Source organism: Hoplias malabaricus, chromosome 15, assembly GCF_029633855.1.
Source record: "Hoplias malabaricus isolate fHopMal1 chromosome 15, fHopMal1.hap1, whole genome shotgun sequence".
Classification (NCBI taxonomy): domain Eukaryota; kingdom Metazoa; phylum Chordata; class Actinopteri; order Characiformes; family Erythrinidae; genus Hoplias; species Hoplias malabaricus.
This window is the reverse complement of record NC_089814.1, coordinates 10,492,381-10,519,162: the sequence shown is the minus strand read 5'-3', so window position 1 is coordinate 10,519,162 and position 26,782 is coordinate 10,492,381. Positions and strand designations below refer to the sequence as shown.

General features: G+C 39.2%; 1 protein-coding gene across 3 annotated transcripts; it reads right to left on the bottom strand.

Annotated features, from left to right (window-relative positions):
• Window positions 1-234: 234 nt before the first annotated feature.
• Window positions 235-26,782, bottom strand: ulk1b (unc-51 like autophagy activating kinase 1). 3 transcript variants are annotated; one of them, XM_066645510.1, is made up of 29 exons: window positions 26,509-26,782; window positions 26,094-26,382; window positions 25,175-25,267; window positions 25,021-25,062; window positions 20,615-20,647; window positions 20,153-20,189; window positions 19,331-19,504; window positions 19,003-19,076; window positions 18,813-18,914; window positions 18,121-18,179; window positions 17,945-18,027; window positions 15,995-16,045; window positions 15,564-15,652; window positions 14,522-14,684; window positions 14,278-14,338; window positions 13,984-14,073; window positions 12,627-12,761; window positions 12,182-12,321; window positions 11,806-11,886; window positions 9,627-9,871; window positions 9,174-9,325; window positions 8,932-9,047; window positions 7,914-8,036; window positions 6,990-7,174; window positions 6,546-6,724; window positions 6,164-6,282; window positions 4,484-4,641; window positions 4,227-4,362; window positions 235-3,482 (listed from the first exon to the last, which is right to left on the bottom strand). In XM_066645510.1, the coding sequence occupies exons 2-29, from the start codon at window positions 26,181-26,183 to the stop codon at window positions 3,427-3,429; spliced, it is 3,066 nt and encodes a 1,021-aa protein (XP_066501607.1). In that variant the 5' UTR covers window positions 26,184-26,382; window positions 26,509-26,782; the 3' UTR covers window positions 235-3,426. The 3 variants fall into 3 exon arrangements, with proteins under 3 accessions (XP_066501607.1, XP_066501608.1, XP_066501609.1); XM_066645511.1 differs by having other exon boundaries at window positions 12,627-12,758; window positions 26,094-26,782; XM_066645512.1 differs by having other exon boundaries at window positions 15,564-15,649; window positions 26,094-26,782.

Genomic DNA, 26,782 nt, shown 5'->3' with positions numbered 1-26,782 from the left:
ATTACTGTTGTGTTTAATCTACTTACCACACTATAAACACATTTGTTCGCATTGCTAAGCATTATCCACAACTGAAATAGTGCCTGCTCTGCAGTGGTCCTGATAAAAAATGTTGGTTCTGAGGTAGAAAAGCTGAGGAAATCCCTGGTCTGTTTCATTCCTTGATATTTTAAACCATGTTAAAATATTAGGAAGTAGAAAACCCACAAAAAATGCCAAATGATAGATTTAAAATTTTATTTGTGTTGTACCTTTTAAAGCAAAAATGTTACATCTTGTGTATGGACAATGAAACAGAAGGTACAGTTTCTTAAGTCACTACAGGGTCGACTATAAGAAAGGCTTGACAGTGTAGCAACAAATGCGAGATGTATCATTTTCTCTTTGGTGGGGTGAAGGGAACGGAAAGCTATTCTTCATGCATTTGCTCATCGTATATACATGTTTGTCTCAATAATTTAATTTACAATCCTTATTTACAAGTGGTACTAAGGAGATCTAAACTTGACAGTTTTCTTTTCTGGTATGTATGCAAAGCACAGAAGCAAAACCTTCAAAGTTGTGCCGAAAATACACAGGAATGGTGAGTTTAGGCATAATACATGATTAGTGTCACACTTGAAGATACAAATCAAACTCATACTAAACAAATCAACTCATCAGATCACTCAGCTCAATGGAGCCAGCCACATGCCATCTATGGCTGCAATATTTGGAGAAGTGTCAGAATAACAAGCATATCTGTATGGCCTGAGTGTTTCCCAGCCCTTGTCTTGGAGACCCACTGCTCATTAACAAGCTCGTACTATAGAAACCCATTCCTGACAGTTAGGATAGAAACATTTCTGGCAGCAGTACAAACACCATTTGACATGGTCCCTCAAGGTATACAATTTGTCAAAAGTCAGATCTAACATCTTGAACTATAAACTAACTTGGGTTATCAAAATGATAACATATGATCACAGATTAATCACTCAAAACACACTGAAAACATTCATCTCCACTTGGCGAGAACATCCAGTGTCAAACCAGACAGGAACACTGTAATTCATGAAGTAGAGGGCCAAGAAGAGCAGGGTTGTTTAACTCTGGTCTGACAGATATGAATCTGATATTTATCAGCATTAAATTGGTTAGTATTAGCTCAAAGACGGTGCATATTTTATGTGGAAAGAATTAAACGCAAATGTCATTAACCCTGCCCAGGGGGGTCTGGAAGTTTTTAAAAATGTAAGTTAAATGAACACATGAAAACACCTGCCCTGTTGGAGGATAACGAAAGGCATTTACACACAAACAGAGAAAAACTATTAGAATCTTAACACATGCAACAAGTTCAGCTGGGTCCACACTGACAAACTGACTTTTGTTACGCACCATCTAGCATTAATGCATCACTCTTCAAAACGAAATATTATGATTAAAGTTTGACATATATTAACCATCCTATACCCTTTAAACACACGTCAGTCCAAACACACAAAGCACATTTTGCAAAACTAAAGCCAATATTCATCTTCACTCAGTCAAATATGATCAAACACCACCCACAAAAAGCATCAATTCACTCAAGCACTAGGAAACAATGAAGAGAAACAAAACAGCATATGAGAAAACAACAAATCTTTTTTCAGTGTTTTGATTTTTGATTTTTTTTCTTGAAAGGCACATTTTTCATGTTTTAAATAGATTAATCCTATGTCTCTCTCTTACACAATATATCTAAAGCTTAAAAGCACTCAATGGACACATCAACAAGAAACATATGCTGCATTAAAATGTCCCCCCCCCCCATTTCTGAGACTGAGTACAGTACAGTTCAGCCCACTTACAGCGCAGTAAACCTATAGAAGGTATTCATACTACACCAAGCCTTGCCCTTTTGATTCTTGGTCTACATTTTGAATAGTGAATATTCACCACAGGCATTATTGAAAACAAAAAATAATAATACAAAGCTATTGCTGTTTTGTAGCTGTGTATATCATTGTCAGCAGAGCCATCTTAAACACATAACTATAATATAGTCTCTCAGACAAAAGAAATGCTGGGATAAAACCAATAGGTGGAAAAACTGCCCCTATTACTATTGATGAGAAACTCATTAGAAAAACCAGTTAATTGCTGTGGAAGTAAATAAACTACAAAAACAAAAAGGGAGGATTGCCAATCCTGTTTGATATATCAGGGAATGTAATACACTGTGTCTTCATTTGGCCCAGGCTTCTCAAATTAAACTGCAAAGCAAACAAACTTGCAAACACATCTTTATAATAATTTAATAACGGCTTCGGGCTCCTTCTCTTACTGTCTGTTACCTTGGCCTAGTTCCATTCATACGCATACAAATATACATATGCATGATTGCCAAACACAACATAAAACACTGATAAAAGAAACAATAATATAAAAAAAGATAAAAGCAATCAAGAAACCTCCATTTATCTGATAATCCTTTCTAGTCTAATTGATTTGGAGAGAAAGTAAAAAAAAAATGGACCCTCTGTCATTAGCTTGGTCAACATTCACTAAGGTGCTACACATGGCCTCACTGGTAACTTAAAAACAACTACATAAAGATAATAGGGTGGGTGGCATTATACCACCCCCCCACCCCAAAAAAAACTGCCTTTATGTAGTCTTCAGCAATGTTTGATAAATCTCTAAGGAACATCAATCTGCAGAACATCTCATTTCCTGGTCCAAAAACATTAATCTAGCGCCTTCTTCAAACTTGGAAACTCAAAGAAACCAAAAAAGTGACAAAAACACAAAAATCAGGATCCTTTCTTTTGTTTAAGAACAACGTAAAAGCATTCAATTTGTCTTGGTGGCTGGGCAGACACCTCAATACATTTGTGGGATTGCCTTTAGAGAGCTCCAGCTTAAATCAATCACTCCAACTGCTGATGAGGATGCAGGCTCAGACCTGAAAACGGACTGTGATTGCACATTCCCATTATAAAGTGAAATCGTCACATGTATGTAAAAACAAAGATGTATACACAGTGCAGCTTAGTATAAGTAGCGTGGAGACCCATCCATGAGAGACAGTCCTCGCAGCGAGAATGTGAGAGTATCAGTGAGAGCCTGCTTATTGTGAACGGCTGAAGTGAATGCCTGCAGCTGGGTGAACAGGCCTGGTATCTGATGATTGCAGGGTACTGGGGAGTGTTTTGCCTAAAGCATGACATGACCTCCCTCAGTAACAAAGTCCACCTCTTCACTGTAGGCATCACTCTACACACACTCAGATGTATGTGTCAGTATCAGCAAAGAGCCCAGTCCTCTCAGCCTTCATAACCAGGCTGACCTAGAGGGCAAGCTGGGCCTGAGAGGTGCAGGCGTGCTTGGGGTGTTTAAGAGGAATGTAGGAATCTTGGCAGGCTTAGCAGCACAACAGCGGCAACCAGTCCAGGAGGTCTACACACACAGGCCAGACTGCAGAGCAGTGAGACGACGCTCAATACACTGTTTACCTGTACAGGCAGAAGAAGACATCACAAATATGTTGTTAAAGCTGTTTTTTTTAGTGCAATGTCAGATTTCAGATTAGATACAAGAAGGTTTTTTTCTTCTCCAATAAAGTCACTATTTTGAAAATGCCCAGCAATTATATGCTCCTATGCCATAAATAAAATTGCCCGACTGTTGCATAGTCCCTAAATTCTTGACTAAAAAGCTTTTCTTATTTTTTTAATGTCTATATTCCACTACTGTGTAACCAGTTCCTTCTTTCATTTTTGAGTATATATGTTTGAATACATATATGTTTAAATAAATTCTGAACCATGGTTGTGGGCAGAATGATTATTCATTCATTATCTGTAACTGCTTATCCAGTTCAGGGTCACGGTGGGTCCAGAGCCTACCTGGAATCATTGGGCGCAAGCCGGGATTACACCCTGGAGGGGGCGCCAGTCCTTCACAGGGTGACACAGACACACACACACTTTTGAGTAGCCAATCCACGTGTGGTTTTTGGACTGTGGGAGGACACCGGAGCACCCAGAGGAAACGCATGCAAACACATGGAGAACACCAACTCCTCACAGACAGTCACCCGGAGCAGGAATCGAACCCACAACCTCCAGGCCCCTGGAGCTGTGTGACTGCGACACTACCTGCTGCACCACCGTGCCGCCCAGAATGATCATGAGGTCGCATATTCACGCTACAGAACATATGAAAATAAAAGTTTTATAATGTATAGTTAAACTCACATTTGCTGACACTGAGTTTATCAGCCTGCTCTGTGAGAAGCATAGTCAGTCCCTCCATCAGAAGCAGAGCCTTATGATAACGCTGCACTGAAGCCTCACCCTGGTGGAACATCTCATCCAGCGCTGCCGCCTGTACCTTTACACACAAAGAATTTAATCCATCACAAAGAGAATCATTTCTCTTTTTATTGAGGGATAATATGCATGGTTTGGCAGGCTTCTGAAAACATATAACATTTATCACAGTTTCCTTGTACCATTTGTACAGTGTGGCTAAAGATGAGTCTCTCTGCAGTGATGCTGTTGATGTGGTCCATCAAACGGTGCTTGCGGGAAAAGAACCGCTCCAAACGTGCACTTAGAGACCTACATGACATCACACTGGACTTGTACAGGTCATTCAGCTTCCTGACCACTGAAACATAAAGACGAAACCAGCTTTTCAGTTTTAGATCCTGGAATTATAAGGTATCATTCAGTAGTTATTATGTCTACATTTGGTCTGAGGTCTGACCACTTTTGTTGGCCTATATCCTAAATCTGGGAGTATATCTTTAAAGGCTAAGCACCAGCTATATGAAAGTGTCAATCAAATAAATACAGTGGAATTTGAGTTCCTAACTTGTGTTTATTGATAGTCAGAAAACATGTTATTTCTTACTAATTCAAGGAATAAGGTTTAAAAGACCGTTGGTCCCCCCCCCCAACGGTGTTCGGAAACTCTAATAGGCGTCGTGTATGTGACGTAGATGGTGGACAACAACTCTAGAAGTTGCATTTAAATTAATGCAAAATGATGAAAAAGTGTGTTGTTTTTGGCTGCAATCATTCAATGTACAGTGGGACATCTGTGCACAAATGGCCCAAAGATCCCAAAATATCCAGAAAATGGACTAAATTTGTCAACTTTAAACGGGCACTTTGGAAAGGACCATCCGCTCACTCCGTTATCTGTAGCTCATTTCACTGGCGCTTTTCCAACAATATGGGCATGTAAGGACACCAACGAAAGGTGTTCAAGAGCCTCTGTAACATGGAGGTAAACAGGGTAAGGACACTCACTTCGCCTGTTTTAGTTGGTGTTAGTTAACGTTAGCTTGACTCGCTAAACTCGGTGGCTCAGATTATACTCGGCTACGTAGCTGCATTACGGAGGTTTATAGTGTCGGATGAATTCGAGTTCGACTTCGATCACATTTACAAGAATAACGGTACCTCTACATTTGAGTTTAGCTTATTGCTAGGCTATTGTCATGAACAATGTTGGTTATTTAGCTAGATACTGTCATAACAGTCAGTCATAACGGTGTTTTACCACGGCGTTGTTCAGCTGTTGTCCACCAGTGACGTCACGGTTGCGTTCAAGAATTTCCGTAGCGAGCTCGGGTTTTTCCGTCAATTTAATAAAATTGTCAGTTTTAAAGCAAATTAAGCAGCTATTTTCATTTTAATTCATACTTATATCTGTCAGTAACTAAAATAATGTGAAATATTCATGGAGGTCCATTAAGTGGTGCTTAGCCTTTAAGTTTCCAGGGCCTCAATATTACGAAACATAATTTTTCTTGCTGTTCTGCTGCTCTTTCCCTTTCTTCATCTTCTTCACTCATTAAATAGTCATTTTCCATTACTGATTTTTCTGTCTTTTATTACATATGTTTGAATTGGATTCTTTTTTTTTTTTAAATATTTTGCATTTCTTTGGCCTTTATCTTATCATTAATTAAGTTTCCTTGTATCTCTGTGTTACTTTTTTCCCCCTATGTCTTTTGTTATCTGTAATATCTAACTCTATCATCGGCCAAATGTAATGTGACCTTGAATATGCAAGGAATGCTATATTCAGTATCATTGCTAAAAGAAGCAAATGTATTAGAGCAGAAAGCTAGAGCAATATAATAAAAGACCATTCAAATGAAAATGTGTGACCTGCTGACCTTGTTTGACAGTGCTGGAAGGATAAAGTTTGCCCTGTTTGATCCCCTCCTTGGCTGTATGTAGAGCAGATGACAGGAGCTCTGCAGTCTTCATATACAACACCAACTGCTCAGCATAACTAACAGAGAGAGACACTTATGATTTATGAAATGTATGTCAGACCAACATATAAAACCCATTTGAAAAAGAAAGTTGGGGAACATACTAAAAATGCAATAATACACAATTAAATAATATAAAATATGTGACTTGTTCAGTACAAAGAAAAAAGTCCAATATTTCTTTAAACAACATGATGTTTTCTGGGGTAAATATAAACACAGAAAAAATTCTTGGACTAAAATTTCAGGCCTGATTAAAGCTTTAGTCTGGACTCCATACCTCCACTCTCGGCTTAGAGAACTGATCTGGTCAGCCACTATGCTCTGCTGCTCATGTAGGCAGCTGGGTGGTAGTTCAGTCTTCTCTGCCTCACCACCCCTCGCTGTTGCCACCTCTACCATACAGCGAGCGAACTCCAGAGTGAAGCGAAGCCGGCACAGAGTCTCTGTGTGCTCTTGCTGCAGAGAGGTAAACAGCACAGACAAAATGCTTAACTAAATATAAGAATATGGCCATGGCTTCAGTTTTTAACAATCGTTAATATTGTTTAATTTATTTAACCCCATTCTAGAACAACAATTACCTTTTAAGTTACGTGATAAATGAGGAAACCCTAAAATATTTACCAACCCTACTGGACAAAACATTTATAAGAAAACTTAGTCTCTTAGTTAAGAACGATGAGGAAACACCCAACTCTGTCAAAAAGACTGTGACACGTACCTCCATTAGTGTCTCTTCCGGGAGTTCAGGGGCTTCAAATGTTATAACTCCCTCTAGGTTGGCAGAGAGAGGGTCAGTGAGACCATATCTGGGGCTAGAAGAACCCTCATAGGCTTCCAAATACATTCCTGAATGGGGATAGCGGCTGGTGAGGGACCCCACAGGACTCATGGAGCTTGAAGAGCCTGCAGAGGGAGAAATTGCTGTTAAGTCTTCCACAAAGAGTACAGCTCTTGCTGTTCTGATATGCTGACAGACAGCATTAGGTAAACAGGATGTGGATAATGCCAATCTTGAGCGCTATTTTTGACTATGTTCACATTAAGAATTAATTCATTCATTCATTTGTACACGCTTATCCAGTTCAGGGTTGCGGTGGGTTCAGAGCCTACCTGGAATCATTGGGCTCAAGGCGGGAATACACCCTGGAGGGGGCGCCAGTCCTTCACAGGGTGACACACACACACACACACACACACACAGTCACTTTTGAGTCGCCAATCCACCTACCAACGTGTGTTTTTGGACTGTGGGAGGAAACCCACGCGGACATTGGGAGAACACACCACACTCCTCACAGATAGTCACCCAGAGCGGGAATCAAACCCACAACCTTCAGGTCCCTGGAGCTGTGTGACTGCGACACTACCTGCTGCGCCACCATGCCGCCCACATTAAGAATTCATTATATTTATTTTAGCAGAAAACGCACAAGGTGTTTTACTTGAAGTCTGACTTAGAAATACACTACAATACAGACTATTATTAACTTGTTCCATTTACCGCTGCAGAATCAAAACTTGGGATTAATAAACACAAGACGGCTAGATTACATTAAAAATAAAATGATTTGCAGTAAAAAAAAATCTATTATTTTGAAATGGTCTTCTGCTTAAAACAGCTTTAGGGAAAAGTAGATCCCACCTGAGAACTTTCTGGAGCGAGATGTGTGAGGTGGTGTCCCTCCGCTGGGTGGTGAGCCCACTGTGAACACCACACGCGCTGGACTACCAGAGCCCACCACCATCGTGCCACCAGCAGAGGGAGCTGCCAACCAGAAGGAGAAGTAATTTGAGGACGGGACCTTCTCAGCAAAAAGACTTGCGTTTCAATGTGTTCTGTTTTAATGTAATTGTTTTATATAATTATTTATTTAAATTAATTGTTTGTATTATTTTAACACTGATTATTAATTTCATAGTTGTTAAGCTTATTTACTAATTTAGTATAATGCTCAAATAAGATAAGAGCTCAAATGGAAAAAAAGAACAAAAACAAATTTCAAAACTGCTATGATATTAACATTTTTGAATAGTTCCTTTGACCCCAAGCCTATGACCCCATGATGAACACCAAGAGTCAGGTTCCTACAGAGGGATTAAGTAAATGACTGGGCTACGTAGCATTCTAAATTTAGATTCTAAATGTAAAAGAAATTGCAGTCTTAAGCCTTAAATCTTTGTGGGAAATGACAGCTGACCCGTAATTTCAAATTATCTGTTGCCGCTAGATTCAACACAGTTAGTAGATAACAGTTTATGAGGCTGTTGAAGTTTTCAAGTAATTAAATCTACTGCCACGTGAAACCAGACATACAGTAAATAATGAGGAAAATGGCATTATTTTTTATTTATTAATCTCCAGCAGTTTACCTTGTGTAATCTTGGCAGGGGTTAAGAAGGATTTGACCAAAAACCTTGTTTGAGAATTGGATTTCTCGAGATTATACTGCTGACCTACTCCAATATTAATCTTGTATTGGCAAGATATAATAACCCACCTCACTCACCTTGCTCACTTATGTCAATGTTTATTTTATGATGTTATTCACCAAAAAACAACAAATAAATGTTTAATTAAAATAAAAACTAATCATTAATACTGATTTGTTTATAAAGGTGAGAGAGAAAGAGAGAAGGAAAGAAGAGTGAAAGGAGTTAACCTGTGATGTCTATGGCTCTGTCACCACTGAGATTCTCTGCGCTTCCTCTGTCTCCCAGCTGCCCTCCAAACGCTGCCATTAGCAACATGTCCGACAAGCGTCCAGCGCTCTGGGACCTGAGAGAATATGGTTTATGTTCAGAGAACATGTAAAAATAGGATGAAAATCGGATGATTAAAGTGTACACTTGCATAATCGTCATATAGACGACGCCAAACAAAATCTCCTTCCACATCCCATACCTTCCAAAAGCCTTTGCCTCCTCAGGCTGAAGGCCTGCCTCTCCCTGTGATGGCCTGCTAGCAGATGAAGGGAAAACCAGACCCTGCTGGGTAAAAAAGGTGACCATGTTGGGGGAGCTGGGTGGCTTAGGGAACTCAAACGGAGGCATAACCTGAGTGGGGAAAAACAAACAAAAAATACATACTTAACTTTCATAGACATTTGTGCATCACCCAAACCTTGTCTCACATGCCAAAACTTTCATTATATTGTTGCCACAGTCTAAACAGTAAAATAAAACCAAATGCCAATATAATCAAAAATGTATGTTAATTAGTATATTTAATAATCATAATAGCATCAAAATTTCAAGCATTAATTAGCGATCTGCGCCACAAGTTTAGACTTTACAAACAAACACCACATTTTTACATTTATATTCATTGCAGAATACAAAGACAAAGGGCAAATACTCTTGATGGGGATCCGAGGATGGTGGGCAGAGGACTGCGCTGCATCAGCTCACTGAGTCTGGGAGAAGAATGCAGAGGCCTAAGGGCCACAGTGCCACCCTGAGGGGCCACGACAGGTTCAGAGTACTGCTTCCTGATTGTATGTCTCCCGCCTCCAGCATCCTCCAATAGACAGGGGGCGCTGTGAAGGCGTGAACCCAGCCCCTGCTGCTGTGTCCGGGCCTTGGCCTCTGGAAGCTGGAAAGCTGGAGCAAACAAGAGCAGAGAGAAGTCCTGCATGAATTGTGCTGACATAAATAACCTGACACAGACCAGGGGGCAGATGAATTATGAAACAACAGGCAAAGGGGAGCTGTGGGCACTGGGGGCCTTCTGTTTGTGCTCAGCAGTGCAGACTACAATATAAAAATATGGTGACAAGGCAAACAGGCATTAAAATACAGTACGAGTGCAATGATGCAATGCGGCATCCAAGCTTGTCTCAGCAAGATGTTAATATTTGAAACAGATGCTCAAAAACAACACTAGAAAAACCTGTGACAGATTCATCAGAAATGTGCAAATTATATATTTATGTACACGCAAAATGAGTCATATTAAATCCTGGATGTATGTACAACATAATTACAAGCAGGATGGAAATATGACAAAAACAGCACTGTTATTATGATGTTTCAATATACCAAGTCTTTTCCAAGTATACACTTCTTGAACTTAACATCGAACTTTATCATGTGCAGTTAGTTCTCTCCATATGAACTATTATCATTCAGAGAGCTTGTTCGCTAGTGCAATTTGTTCACAAGTTTAACTAATTTAGCAGAGCATCCATCATTACAGTTAGCCTACAGCATATAGCATTGTACGGTAAAACTGTTTCCAGCATGACAACTTGGTTGTTGTATATGAAATACAGTTTATTCATTCATTCATTATCTGTAACCCTTATTCAGTTCAGGGTCGCGGTGGGTCCAGAGCCTACCTGGAATCTTTGGGCGCAAGGCGGGAATACACCCTGGAGGGGGCGCCAGTCCTTCACAGGGCAACACAGACATACACACACATTCACTCACACACTCACACCTACGGACACTTTCGAGTCGCCAATCCACCTACCAACGCGTGTTTTTGGACTGTGGGAGGAAACCGGAGCACCCGGAGGAAATCCACACAGACACAGGGAGAACACACCACACTCCTCACAGACAGTCACCCGGAGGAAATCCACACAGACACAGGGAGAACACACCACACACCTCACAGACAGTCACCCGGAGGAAATCCACACAGACACAGGGAGAACACACCACACACCTCACAGACAGTCACCCGGAGCGGGACTCAAACCCACAACCTCCAGGTCCCTGGAGCTGTGTGACTGCGACACTACCTGCTGCGCCACCGTGCCGCCCGAAATACAGTTTATGTTAAACATCGCACAGTTTTAGGGTTAAAATTAATCACACAATACTGGAATAAAATATAGCTACACTGAAAAGCACAAATGCTTGTTGGAAACGCTTGCATCTATGACACACGATGTCAGATGAAGTAGAAAGAATAAAGCAAATAGATGAGATGTGTTTAGGCTTAACCACTAAAATCAATGTCTAGACAATGTTTTTTACTTCTGAGCAACCAAACATAGCAGCACCTTCAGGGAAGATCACTTTACATTTCTGTAAATTATAGATTTCTGATCTCATGTGATTTTACCTCAGGATTCATACACATCCCCATATAAAACTTATATTTCAATCATTTCAAATCGTTATAGCTTTGTGCTTTGTCACACAGTTTTGCACACACATTTTGCTCTAAATAAGGACGTCAGCGCCGAGTATCAAGTTATATCAGCCGTTATAGTCATGAAGTTACCACTATTCAAATCTGTGAACCTTCTCACTCCAGTCCCATAGGAACACACACAATTCCTCATATTTACTCTGTTCCACTTTCAACACACCTGAACCTAGCATTCAGAGTGGAACCAGAATACATAATTATGTGGAACAGCTGTGAGCCTCAGAGATAGCACTTAAAGTGACTTAGTGACTTTATCCATATAATCTAAAGCCACTTTGCTAACAAAGAGTTCAAAACATTTTGACCGGAATCATTTGATGTTAGTTTTAAGAACGTGTGTTTTCATGTGAAAGATGGATGGAGCAGTTCTCACCTCCGCCCCAAAAGCCCCTTGCGTGCCCCGTCTCTGTGCCTAGTGAGCCGGCCTGACCGGGCTGCTCAGGGATGGTGCCCACTTTTCAGACAAAGAGCAGAGAAAACGATGGTTTAAGAAACACAAATTACAAGCTGTATACACATATCGCCAATTATTGTGAAATGCTTTGTCTGCTTTTACAAACAAGTAAAATCGTGGGGAATACAAAGCTTAAAATTTGTTTATTCTTTCCAAATTACAAATGCCATATTCAAATAGCAAATCAAGCAAACACATATTAAGAAGATTTTGATTATCGATTTAATTAAATATGCATGCTCGTCTCTAGCTATAATGTTACTGAAGAATTGGATTATTAGAATGCAGTACTCACCCTGTGGAGAGAGCTGGAAGGGTTTGGAGCCCCCCATAGACAGCCTACGGGAGGGGATGGCTCCTGAGTGTGGGGGAGAAGGGCCTGTCCTGCCACAGCTCAGAGGGCTGCCACTGCTGCACCGCCGCATTGGGCCACACCTAAATCGTATGCACATGGAGTCAAAAAAAGAAAACATTACAAATAAATACAAACAGATGATTATAGGTAACTCATGTTTCATTTGGACAATTACTAATTCCAGTACACTGGAAGAGAGTCTACTCTATTCAAGGTATTGTTGGATATAAAACTACATTTATTTATGAAAATGCTGTATGAGACAAGCATTAAACACTCTCAGTTAATGGTCTGTGGTAGGATACATTTATAAATGTAATGCAGCCAAAATATATGAGAAAGTTTGTGTTTGCATGTGTGTGTGTATGAGCGTGTACACACTGACCGAGGGGAGCTGTCCTGGCTGGGAGAGTGCAGGTTCTGCTCCAGTCGCTGGTAGTTGTGAATCTGAGTGGGCACCGGAATGGGTACAGACTGACCATAGTTGCCATAGTTACTCACAGAGTATTCAGTCGGCCTGCTGAAAGTGAGGAGGAAAAAAGGGCGAAAATGAGGGGTGAGGATGATATGATGAATGCAGGCAAAGAAAAGAAAAACAAAAAGAGCATAGTGAAAGTAAAATATGGTTAATACTCTTTTTTTCATCAAATCAGAGCCCAATTTGCTGCCAAAAAGCATCTTATACCTTTGTATTTATTAAAGAAATACACTGACCTTGCGCTCAACTTCAGTCTAATCTTTCAATTTATTTTCAACTCTATTTCCTTTATGGTGCACATTTATATGGTGACAACAGCCTATTCTGCTGACGAAGGGATCACTAAAACAGTGCCAAAAAGTTTTCTTCACTTTTTAATCTCCTTGTTAAATGATGGATCTTTTGTTTGTGAATTAAAATTAATTCATTTTCTACCGTTCTTCCATAAGGACTGCCTACATAAACTGCTGGTCAATGCTGAGGTTGCACTTGGCCCCTGAATGTCAACATGGCTCACTGCTGACTTCAGCAGCCACAGAAAGAACCTTACACAGATCAGTATTGATGAAGCAGGCACAGAATCTGGTTGCTGTTACCAATTCCTCAAGCTGGCAGTTGTCGTTAAGGTCTCAAAGCAGAGTTTGGATAAAAGGCACTGTGGTAGATGAGCTTCTTCCAAAACAAATGCATTTATCACAGTACCAATGTGAACTTTCTAACAGAAGGTGTAATTTGCATACAGCTGATCTGTTCTGCCATCTATCAGACAGACTGATGCTAATCACTTTCGGCTTTAAGCCATACTACAGGCACTCTGGAACAAGATCTTCAAAGGGCGCTGCAATAATGAAACATGCACTAAAAAAACCCCAAGAAACCATATCTTTTCCCCAGCAGCACACACAGCAAACAGCTAACAATGGCAGCCATGTACGCACATGTATCCTGCCAGAAGCTAAAACCTATGCTGTAACACTTTTAATGAAATGTGAAATTCTATATCAACAATTTATTACCCAGGTGTACTGTGATATACTGTATACTACTTATATATGGGTATAATTTTGTTGAAAATGCAAGGTGCTATATTAATGTGTCCTGCTGTGCAAACTGCCTTTGTACAATGAGAAGAACACTTTGCTCATGTAGACTGTGGAATGCTACAATAAAAAGGGAAGTTCCCTTTAAAAATGGACAGAAAACGGTTGTGACTGTAGAGGAGACCACCCCGGTATCACTGAACATCTGCTGCCATCTCACTTACCCTGCTGGTCCTGGAGAGCTGCTGTAAGAGGGAGAGCGTGGTGGGCTTTTGGCCTGACAACCCTGACTTCCAGATGCCAAGAGAGAACTCCTATCACACAGGAGAAACAAAGGCACTGTCATTCCACTACTCCAGTACAAGGTATTTCACTGACTCAGGATATTGTGTCTAAAAGAGCACCTTGGTGAAGAATGAGAATGCATAGGGTTTTTGTATAAACTACAAAGAGCAATTCCAACAACACTGTCCTTCGTCAGGCTTTAGTGAAGAGATAAAGAACAATAGGTTTCTCACCCACTATACATCAGACTATCCTGCAGCACCTTCCCTGAGGGCATGTCACATGTAAGCTCACCTAGAGAGAAGACAAAGAGGAAGAGAGGAGGTGGAAGGGTAAGATGTGAGAGAATGACAAATAGTCTGAACCGTACACTGATAGACTGTCACTTGCAATCTTGTGACTGAGTGTGAGGGTAGAACAATCTTGTCCCTATAGACATGAGGGACATACAGGGAAGATGAGCAGAGATAGGCTTACTGGGGAAATGAGCTGGAACCATGACAAAATCGTCCGTGTCGCAGGAGGAATTCTTACTGCTGCTGCCACCACCGCCTGACTCCTTTAGCAGATAGCCAGGGGAATCCTGGGTAGGGGAGGCTAAAGGTTTTGCTCGATTCTGCTGGATCTCACCGAGGGATTGCTATAGATTTAGTGAGAGAGAAAATGTGAGAGTGTGAGTGAGTGAGACAGACAGACAAAGCGAGAGAGAAAATTGTGAAATATCCAAAAGTATCCAGACACCCCTTCAGGTCACCCCAGCTACTTGACAGGCTGTGAATCTATACACAGATTACTTATCTAGACCCATAGAAAGAAATGCCCATAATACATAGACATGAGCCATTTTAGAGCAGCAAAACCTCTGCCAAACCTCACCATCACCAATGCCAAGTTTTTTCCAGAGGGTTAAAAAGGTGGACTGTGGAACTATATTCTCTGGAGTGATGGACCTCCAACCACTAAAAATCCCATTTACTTACTACTGTATATTTCAATACTGTATTCACATTATGCCAATTATTTAAATAATTGTACAGTATAATAACCAACTCCTTTCAAGCTGATTACAATAACTGAGTGTACAACAGGTCCAATTTACACTGGAATTATCATCAGATTTCAAAAACATAACATATTGTAGATTTGTTCTGAATAAAAGAAATTTCACCAGGAGTCAGTTAAATTATATAGGCTTTTAAGGTAAGGTTAATCCCACTCAAACAGACCAATGACAGGTAAGTATTATCATAACAAAAGGTGTATGAACTGCAACATGCACATTCTAACGTTTGGTCAAGATGCTGTTCCATCTCCAGATATATATCTGCCTCTGTCAGACAGGGTTTGGAACGTTATACATTAACTTTAAAATATAAACACTGAGGCAGCAGGCCTGAGCTGTTTGCTAAGCTAACAATGATAAACTCCTGACCCTTTGTGCAATTTATCAGGCAGCAAAATGGGGAACAGCTAGTCAGCTGCTGTGCAAATGAGTTGTTTGGAACATACAAACACTTACAGGAGGAGAAGCAAGGTGTGAGGTGGAGGAGCTGCTACATGAGCTTGCTGAAGCTGAACTGGGAAAACATGTCAGGGTCACCGGGGCTGCTGTAAACACACAAACCAGCGTTTATTATGTGGTGGGGCTGCTGGAAAAAAAATGTCCTAGCAAACAAAATATTTAAAAAAATGAATAAAAAGAAAAAATAATCAGTACGTGTCTCACGAAGCATGTTCAGTTTAGCTTTAAAAGATCTTAACATATCTTTCATTATGCTTGTAATTCAGTTATAACGCTTCAATACAAACTATAATATAATCAAAATCCTTGTCACTGCATGTTGTGACAATGTAAGATCATGTAGAGGTGATCTAATCAATGCACAAGTCTACACACAATACATCAAAACATTCACAAAATAACAGAAACAGACATAAAATAATACTCACATTTCTTCATAGTGGAGCTTGCCTCCAGGAATGGGTGTTTGAAGAACTCCTCTAAAAATAAACAAACACAATAATTAAGAATTAAATATCCGTCGCCACGAAAGCAATGTATTAAACTTGTCTTTACAGAGAGATTTAACAGTGTTTATTTTATTTTACAATAATGGGCAGAAAGCCAAACAAATTTGCCATGGCTGCTGTATCTGATCAAAGAAAACCTCAGTAACAAAAATCTAACTTACACTGTATCCCCTAAATTAGTAAACAAAATTAATAATATTGTATGAAATATAACATTAAAGGCTAAGCACCAGCTCTATGAAAGTTTCAAACAAATAAATACAGTGGAATTTGAGTTCCTAACTTGTGTTTATTGATAGTCAGAAAACATGTTATTTCTTACTAATTCAAGGAATAAGGTTTAAAAGACCATTGGACTTTTCTCTAAATCTTATTCAGAAACAAATTCAACTGACTATAAAGCAAAAACCACTGTTTTGATTCAAGTTATGCCCATCTGTTCCAACATGTGCCAGCACTCAGCATCTCCAATCATTGTTCAATTTCTTAGTGAATCACCCTGCTTCCGTCAGCATTCTACCATTACCACTTAAAAATTGAGTCACATCAAGACCTACGCATGCCACAGTAGAAATTTACACAAGCAAATGCTAATGTTCCATTACCTTCCCTAACTTTAGTAGCCTGTTCTTTATTCACCTCAAACAACACAGCAAGCCTCAGACAGGGTAAGCTTATATCAGATGGGATAAATTAGCGCCAGCTTGAACATAGCACTAATCATGACGCACTTTGCGATGCATTCTGTGTAACATAGGCCTGCTTTGTTCTATACAGACTAAGTTACACTACACCAAACTAAATGGCACTGTGCATTGTGTAGGTGACCTTGTGTACAGTGTCTTTAACAGAGCATGTAGGGAACTGAACTGCAAAGCAGAATGATTTTTACATCATAAATATGTTATTATGGGACTATCAATTTTGATCAATGTTATTACATGTATACAACTACAATAGAATATTCTGAAAATATTACTAGCGTAGCACCTATTACCTACAAAACATTATTTTTGACTCCTAGTTAGCTAACATTACATAGCTAACCTAGCCTCCGGAAAAGGTACTCTTACCACTTTATTTCATGATGTCAGGGAAAAATTGGTACTGTAAAGTGAGCAGGCAAAAATGCACATTTGCAAGAGCAATAATGATTATTTACTGTTAATTAATCTAAGTGCAGATACTATTCAGACATGTTGAGAAAGGGTTGAGTTATTCTGTTTGCATTACTATGATACTAGTCTCTACCTGAATATAAGGTTTCTCTCCTAAGCTATCAGTGCATTTATGGAAATGCACCTCTCTATCTGATAGAACTCATCACACCACAAACATAATTATGATCCCTTTCTTTTGTGAATTCAAATCACCTTTCCTGTCTCCAAACAAAACTCAGCATCATGGGTGATTAGGCTTTCTGTTCTGTTGCTCCTCCCCAATGTTCGAATGTAAAGTGAGTTATAAATCAAATGTATTATTATTATAACAGATATTCAATAACAACAGGAAAAAAAAAATCAACTTATCCTAATTAACATTACCCCAGTCAGATGCACCAGTCTCTGCAAGCCTCAACAACAATGCCTGAGACCAAGAGATAACCGAGTCCAAATGAGGTCAAGACAGAAAAAACCAAGTCTGCTTGTTTATAGTCTCAAGACCCTTGAATGCTGCAACACCGTGTGGCCATTTCTCTGGACTTTTCTGGACCCAATAACAATGGCACCCACAAAATATTGTTTTAGCTGATGAGTACATGTGGCTTGCTTTTTTTTGGAGTGCTAACTCAGCAGCAGGACGGTACAGACACAGTCAGGTTTGAGCAAACAAAAAGCTGCGAGTAAAGCAGAGATTGGCGAAACTGACCAAAGTCCATCCGATCCTTATGGTTCCGCTGCAGCAGACCCAACAACAGGTGCCTCAGGTGGATGGAAGTTTCTCTGGGAATGCTGCAGACACAATTAAGGCTGACATTAACAGAACAGACAGAGCAGCAAGCAGCACGTTTCACTGAAGATAAACATTACTCATTGCACACTTACTTTGGGCTGAGATTTTTGTTTTTCTCATAAAACAACCGGAGGTCCTGTGGACTGCTTGCCTAAAAATGCAAATGTGAGAGTCAAAAAGACTAGGTATATATTCAAAAACTACATAGTTTATTAGTTCAGGATATTTTCAAAATCATGTCAAGGCAGTTCAGTGAATGTTCTATAAGAAAATAGAATACACATTGTAATAAAATTAAAATGATCAATATATTTATGGTGAAAAACGTTCATATTGACATTCATAGAGGAAAACATTGTTCATGAAACCATGAAACTAAGCACTACTGATCATCGTCTCAGCTGACTGAAGTGTGGTTGCATAAACAGAAAAGCAGAAAAGGATGAGAAGCACATGCTCTGTGCTGTTCATGACGTTAACTGAAGCACAGCCTTGTTCTCATACTACCCATAACCTAGACTGACTTCACTACACAGTTTGAATAAAAATCAAGCCTACGATACACAATATACTAGTACAATCATGGGCTTTGATACATTCAGATTTTGGCTTGATTTTTGACACCATTTTTGCATTTGTCTTTAATCCAATTAAATACAATAGTAGCAAAAGATTGAATGACATGGTCAGGAATCTACATTAAATGGTGATGGTGCCTGTATTTAAAAATTGTTTTTGAATTTCTGGACACTGTTTAATGGCCAATAAAAGAGAGAGTACCCACCTGAAATGGGGCCTTCCCAGTCAAGCACTGAAACACAATGGTTCCTATACTCCACAGGTCTGCCTTAGCATCATAGTTCTGAGACATAATGACTTCTGGTGCCTGGCGTGAAGACAAAACATGCCTGTGGTATGCTGTACACATCAGGATCAATGACATCTTAATAATGATAATCATTATGGATACTTACCATGTACATGGGAGAGCCACAGAGTGTGGCAGCCATCATGTTATTCTGCAGATGCCGTGCAAACCCAAAGTCAGCTGAGGAGTAATAATCAAAAATGAATTGTCATTTCCATTGCCTGACTTATTCCGCCTACACTTTCTCACAGTACAATGCCAGGGATATACATTTACATTGCTATTGTTTTATTCAGGAACACTGCAGGAGCACTTATTATGCTGTACTTTTTTTGTACATGCCTATGCCTAGAAATCCAATACATCACAGTAAAAAAGACAGAGAGAGATACAATAATCAATATACCTCTAAATTTATCACACAAATTCCCTACCTATCTTGATGCAGGTGTTGTTAGAGTGGGATTTGCGGCCAGCTGGGTGGGACAGCAGTATGTTCTGTGGTTTCAGGTCTCTGTGGATAATGCCTTTGGACTGCAGAACTCTCATAGCACCTGCAATCTGCTGCAGGAACACACGGATTGTGTCTTCACTCAGAGTGCCTTTAGCTGTGGGTAATGGTAGGAAACAGAATATGACAAAAAATTATTTTATGCTTTGTTGTACATGACTGCAAAGTGATTTTGCACCTGAATTTTACACCCAAAACATACTAAAAAGCAGGTATCATTCATCAAATATAGCTCAAATCCTATTGTGTATCTGAGGGCACAATGTATGCTATATCCTCTTTTCTCTGTCCCTTCTAAAAGAGATCCTTACCAAAGTAACAAAAGTTTTTTTTGCTCCCTCACAGTTTGTGGAACACCAGACAGAATGCCTCTATGCTTCCTCTGAAAGCAGTCTGCTGTCTCAACCTCAGCAGTAAACTTCCTCCAGCCTGCAGCTCTCAGAAAAACATGCCCCTCCCTGCTTCACTTCCTGAGCTGAACCCTGAGCCTGTTCTGTTGCATTAAAAAAAACTGTGATATCACTGCTTTCATCTTTGAGTTAGCAGAAAGACACTTCCAGACATGCCCTTAATAATGCTTTGGAAAAATAACCACATCTCTTGCAAAGTCCTGGACCGTCATAAAGAAAGTGCAAATGTTTTCACATTCAATAGAATGTGTAAGAAACACATCTAGGTTTCATGTTTAAAAAGCAGGGGTAGCTTTGTCTTGCAAAATCAAAAGTAAAAAACACAAACCACTTACAGTGCAGATAGTCAGCCAGATCTCCTCCATTACAGTACTGTTAAAACATTCAGAAAAATGTAAAGGAAACGATGTTATCTCAAAGTGTAAAAAACTGAATAAAGACAATGGCCCATCAATGAGCAATACATAATTAAACAATAGCTGAATGGACTGGTACTGGGGCATTGTAATGCTTATTAAACCAGATGTCTACTGTTTTCCTCTTCCTTTGTGAAGCACTAAGACCCCCCTCCCCCAATTATGCATTTTCTTTTTAAAAAAAGGACCTGACCAGTGAGTTACCTTTTGAAAATCCTGACCATGTCAGAAAGCTACTTAGCATTTCTAAACATTTTACATATTAAAAAGCATGGAACTGCCAATCTTTACACAGCTGGAGCTCTGTTGCTCTGGCCTTAAGACTGAATAAAAAACAGACATTCTCAGGTCAAGGCAACAAAAAATCTAGGTTAAACTTACCTCCATCACCAAATACACAGAGCTTGCAGTTTCCTAAAACAAGAAAAAAGGCAACTTTAAGAAACAGATTTACACGTTTTGTTAACATTGTAAGTAACCAATAAATCACCAGGGCTTATCTGTGTGTATTTCTGTGGTAATAGTGATATGATTTCACTAATAATTTAACTGATTAACAAACATTTCTTGTCAATCTTGTTAAACTAAGAAGGAATATACAATTTCAAAATAATATCAGCTGTAATAATAATTATAATTATTATTTTCATAACAGAATTGTATTGCCATTTTACAGTTAGTATAATAATTTAATGGATAGCTATCACTGGCTTCTACTACTAATGCATGTTGACTCACATACATATGTCTGCCCTGGACCAAGGCTTTAAAAGGGTTAACATGGGCCACATGCAGACTACAGAAGATCTTTTAAAAAGCCTGTTCTTCCACATTTCCAGTAAACAAAGGATAGTAGCCTGACTGTCACACAGACCTTATCAGCTATGGTCATGAAAATATACAGTGCTCTACAGAAGAAGTGCTTGCAGGTTGGATCTATCAGCAAAGATTTCTGAAAGCAACTATGGATTAAAAAAAAAAAAAGAAGGAAAATTCAAAATATTTCACTGTCAAGCTTATTCAAGCTGAAAGCTATTTTCTGTGTATTTCACATCACGATTAAACATCAATAGATAAAATTATAAAGTAAGCACTCCTCAGGAGTTCTGTAGTAGGAAATAACCATTATTTATTTCTTTCCCACCGGATCAGGGTTTTCCAAGCCCTTAATGCTGTTGCCCACTACAAATCCAAGGCAAACAAGGCCTTTCATAAAAACAAAGCTAAAGCCAGCCCATTCAGAACACACTCACAACACCTAGCAACAGTTGACCTCTCCCACCGTCTTTCTCTGAATCCAATCAGCTGGGTCTAATGGGCTGATCCATGAGAAAGTAGTTGTGCTGACCTAGCAAAGCTAAGTTTTTCTTTCTGTCATGATGGAGATAAGAGGCAATGAGAAACAAGCTAGCCAGCCATTTCTCTTCTATTGTTACAGCAGCTCCAGGCTTGGCCCAACAAGAACGAATGTCTGTAATAGTCACATATTACATATCTGAGAGCATGTCTTTTATGATAGTGAGGTATAAACAATCTGCCCTCTTATTAAGCAGGGCTGAGCCTGGTGAATCACCCTAAGAAAACATACACAGGCAGCGTCACACACTGGGTAGCGGGTGCCCAAAAGGGTGGGAGTCATCTGGGTGCTAAGCCTGTGCAGCTAATGTAGACAGCAAGACATTAGTGATAACAGAGACAAAAAAGGAGAGCATGAATTTGTATCTTTTTTAAAAAATGGGAAATACTAGAGAGACACAATCACAATCTGCAATCAGCTGATTTTTCCTTACTACAACATAGATGATCAGTCTATGGCATGCGTTGTGCCTTCACATCACATTTTGCAGATAATATCAGATGGGTTCAGATCCTCCACATATCCCCAAGACTGGTGAACAGATGGTACTTTTCTCCCAGGTCAAAAGTTCAAGAGGACCTCTGTTTCATTAGCCTATAATGCTCTTATTTGCATATGAATGTATAAAACAATTCTAACATGATGGTTATCCTGTAGGTTTCAATTCATTCCTAAAAAATTGTTTCAAAATACAGTTGATCCGTTCCTACGTCGCGTCGTAAACCGATTTTCGGTGTAAGTTGGAACATATGTAAAAACTGTACGTAAATAACATACTGTAAGCACTTATCCTATCCTAACACCTATCCTCCTTGGTCCAGAGCCGCGTAACCGTGTATTCTTCCGCCGCGCCGCACCACACATGAAGTTCGCGTTACGACGCAAAACCACTTAAGTCGAAACAAGGCTTTATACAGTAAATGGGAGATGTGTCGTAACCATGAAAGATCGTAACTCGGGACTTACGTAACCCGAGGACCTCCTGTACACATGTAAGTGTACATTAGACTCATTAGAGTCATCTGAACTCGCAAATAGGTGAAAGAGACTACAATTCCACAACATATCTCTGAATCCTTTCAAATCCAACAAAATCCACTTATGCTTTAAAAAGTCTTCTCAAACAAAAGTTCCTGGAACACTGTTAATCGATACGAAGAGATAAATGATCGCTGTTGCTTGTTCCCATGTATAATGCACAGATATGATTTCCTTTTACCCATTATGTAATTCAAGAAAGGTAAACTTATCTATTTCATTCCCTGTGTAGGACTAGAGAAAATGGAAACACTTTCATTTCCAATCATGTAATGGGGTCAGATCAATGACACTGCAGCAAAAACACACACATACACACAGTGCACAAAGGCATATGAAATTTGGTGAGGCCTAATTAAAAAATGCTCTGAAGGACTTGATTTTCCCTTGTAAAGATCATTTGCTCATGGGATTGTGAAATTGAGGGCAAAGAAGCTACGGTGTTGATGTGACACCAAAGAAGAGGAAATGCAGCTATGTTTGAGATTTTTAATTTGTGACCTGTAATTCTGTCTGGCCCAAAACAAAAACAGAACGCATGATGTGCCCAGTAGGACACACAACACAGCTCACACTTGCACATGTTCACGCATGGATAGCAGACCGGATCTGCAAGTATATTTTACCTAAGGGTAAAAGTCGGTTATGTTCATATTAATAATATTTGAATAAAACACTGTCAGGACAAACAGCAGTAGAAAGTGGTACTACAAACGGTCTGAGAGATGAGACAAAAGGTTACACCAGAGAATCATACCTTTAACATGTTTTCTTCAATGCAATTAACATAAAGTATCACTTTTACAGAAAGTTCAAAAGATTAATCAATTATTAAGGTTTAATCAATTATTTTACATAATATGGGTCCCCAGTATGAAGCAAATAGTAGAACAACAATTATATTACTACCTACTGCAACAGACCATACAATATACAGAAAATATTTGTCTATGAATAATATGATATGGGATATGAGATTCACCTGCATTATTATGACCTAAATAATTAATATTACTGAGTAACTGTGGTCATAGAATACAGAAAACAAGTTGTGATTGATTAAAGTGCAAGTCTGCATGATTTTGTGATGTCTACAATTATTTAACATATATTTTATTTTTGTAGCTTTACAGAGAACTATATTTATATGAGATGATTTAACATTAAATGGGCAATTAAAGAATAAGGAAATTACGTTTGGTCTAAGAGCAAAGTCTTCCTTACACCGAGAAACTGTCAATACTGCCTTTTTACATGTAAGCCAGTTATAAATTACTCATACAATGAATGTAATGGGATGAAAATGACATTTTTATCACTAGATGATATTATGAATTTTGAAAAGTAAGGGGTTTTAAACATTCAGGAATAAAGCTCATTATGTGGTCTACTAATTAATTATGTAAGTTATTTACTGCCATCCCCGACTCAGCTGAGGTTTGTGAATTCCCCTACATGCGCTGTACATACCAACCACATGTCATGTAAACACAGAATCATATCATGATATAAATTGTCAATGACAAGAACTGGATAATACTCTACGATTACACACTGTAGTCCACCTGTTGCTCTGCAAGTTTCTTAGCCTCTGTTTACCTATTTCTTCTGTATGGTCAGCACCAGAGGGCAGGTATTATTTTGGTGGAGAATACAGCTCAGACATGCAGGAACACTGATGTGGCATTTGCATGTTACTGTATGTTGTGCTGGTACAAGTGGATGAAACACAGCGGTGCTGCTGGAGATTAATACCATGCCTATTCACAGTCCACACTATTAGACACACATGCTGTGTATACCTGCTTTGTATATTTAAAGTCAAGTTAGAGCTGCTCGCGTTTTGCTACACTCCTTATGTTAATCATCCTCTAGCTCTTCATCTGTGGTCACAGAGCACTGTTGGCTGGTTATTTGTTTTGCTGGACTATTCTCAGTCCAGCAGTGTTTGGAAACTCCAGCAGCACTGCTGTGTCTGCTTCACTCAACACAGCACACACTAACAGACCACCACTTCAGTGTCACTGCAGCACTGAGAATGATCCACCAGCCAAATCGTACCAGCTCTGTTGGAGTCCTGACCATTAACAAATAGGGTGAAAAGGAGCTAGCAAAGTATGCAGAGGAACAGATGGAACACAGTCTATAAATGCTGAATTATATAGTGCCCCAAAATGGTCAGTGGAATTGACCAACCATATATTGAGTGTTTAAAAAGCAGTTGGCTTTAATATTATGGCTGATTAGTAATACATGTCTAAGCAGAGTTTTAAATGCTGTTAATTTATCTACTTGTGCACAAACTCTATAATGTGCATGTTGTATTTCATAATGCCAAATCTATCAGTTTAGCTGAAGCCCAAGATGGGCTTCCTGTGTAAATTAAGTTTACCTGGAAATCGTGCAATGCAACAATGTTTTCATGTTTCAATTCCTGCAAAACAAACAAACAAACAAACGATTTACATGCAAATGTACCTTTAAATAATGAATTGCTTTTATTCTTAAAAAAAAAAAAAACAGACAACAGGCACTGCTGATCTTACCTTTAATATTTTTATTTCTTTCCCTAAAAGAGTCTGAGATTTCGCCAAGTTCTTCTTATTTATGCATTTAACAGCAACCTCCCAGTCATGTTTCTGTTGACAAAAAAATAAATAAATAAATAATCAAAAACAAAACAATGAATTAATTAAACTTGTGGTTATTTTGGTGCACATATGGACTTCATTAAGAATTTCAATAGGCTTCAATAGGCTACTGGAGGCCAGACATGCCCAAACTTGTCCCAGTACATAAATATATAAATTTAAAAAACAAATCCCAATATTTCACAGCGTGTGAGTAACTTAGTATTTAACTTAGTATGAAATGTCAGTTTAGAACATGCAGCATCTTCAGTGCCTATGCAGTACAGGAAAACTACAGTTCATACATTTAATATATATCTGTATATTTTCTTTCACAATCTGGGGGTACCCACAGTACATTAGCCAACAGGAAAGCAGGCAAACCACAACAAAGACTGCTAAGAGAGTACCTTCTGTATCATGTTTTTAAGGTTTTATGGTTTATTTGTACTAATTAGAGAATAACAAACCACCTACTGCACCTTAAAATGTAGATACCTGGCTAAACTGGAAATCCTGCTTTGTGGGGTATGTGTAAAAAAATGTATATTCTCACTTTGTAATGAAACATTCAGATAGTGAGTGCAGATAAACCCATAAAAGCATATTAATAATAATAATGTATATTGATAAATAGCTCTGATATTGATATTACCCCTCTATAAGATAAAGTGTACAATGCAGCACTGTGAACATAAACACTGCGCCTGCTGCGGAGGCCTGCTGTTAAGGTGGAAGTGAAGTGCTGCTGCAGGGTGCTGTTTATAGTCATAATTCAGTAGAGAAAATAAAGAGGGTTTTAAAGGTAAAACATTTATGACATTAATCTCCTCACCTCTCGATGTCTGCCTTTGAAGACCACGGCGAAAGCACCGTGTCCGATCAGGTCTTTTCGGCTGAACTCAAACTTTCCGACCGTCTCCATCTCCCTGCCCTTTGTGGTTTAGTTTGAGGGGAAACTGAAGAAGCACAATGCTGTTTTGGGACACAAAATCCCTCCCTCCGTGCCCTTGTTTACAGCAATTTGGACGAGGAGGCAGCAGCCAGTAATTCTTAGCCCAGCTCCGAGTGCCATGGGTCGCCTTTCACAACAACAGCCCGTCCGCTCTGCGCTCATATTGTCGCTGGGAAAAAGAAACGGAGCCAAGGCTCCTTTCTTCTTCAGCTCTCTAAGAATTTTTCATGTTTGTTTTGTTTTTTTTTTTTTTTTACAACAGAATTTTCGACAACTACAATTCACCCCAAAATACCTCAAACTGATACGACCCCCACTCTGGTTTATCTTCTCCGTTCCACCTTAAGGAAGAGCGCTGGGTTTGTTTGTGTACAGCTGATGTTATTGTCAGATCAGTTTTACGTCAAGACGTTTCTCCGTCCATCCGGAGCAGAGCAGCTTCAAATCCGGGACAGGAACTGATTCCAAACAAAAGCTCCAGCAACAGCTTTCGTTTTTATCTTAGTTTACTTAAAAATATCTCCCAGAAACACAGACGCCGTCCTTTTCTATTTGTGCCAACAAAGAGC

Coding starts and splice junctions, on each gene's coding strand:
- ulk1b (XM_066645510.1), bottom strand. CDS start 26,183: ATGGAGACGGTCGGAAAGTTTGAGTTCAGCCGAAAAGACCTGATCGGA. Junction 25,268..26,093: donor TCAAAGGCAGACATCGAGAG/GTGAGGAGATTA, acceptor TTTTGTCAACAG/AAACATGACTGGGAGGTTGC. Junction 11,887..12,181: donor CTTCCAGCTCTCTCCACAGG/GTGAGTACTGCA, acceptor TTGTCTGAAAAG/TGGGCACCATCCCTGAGCAG.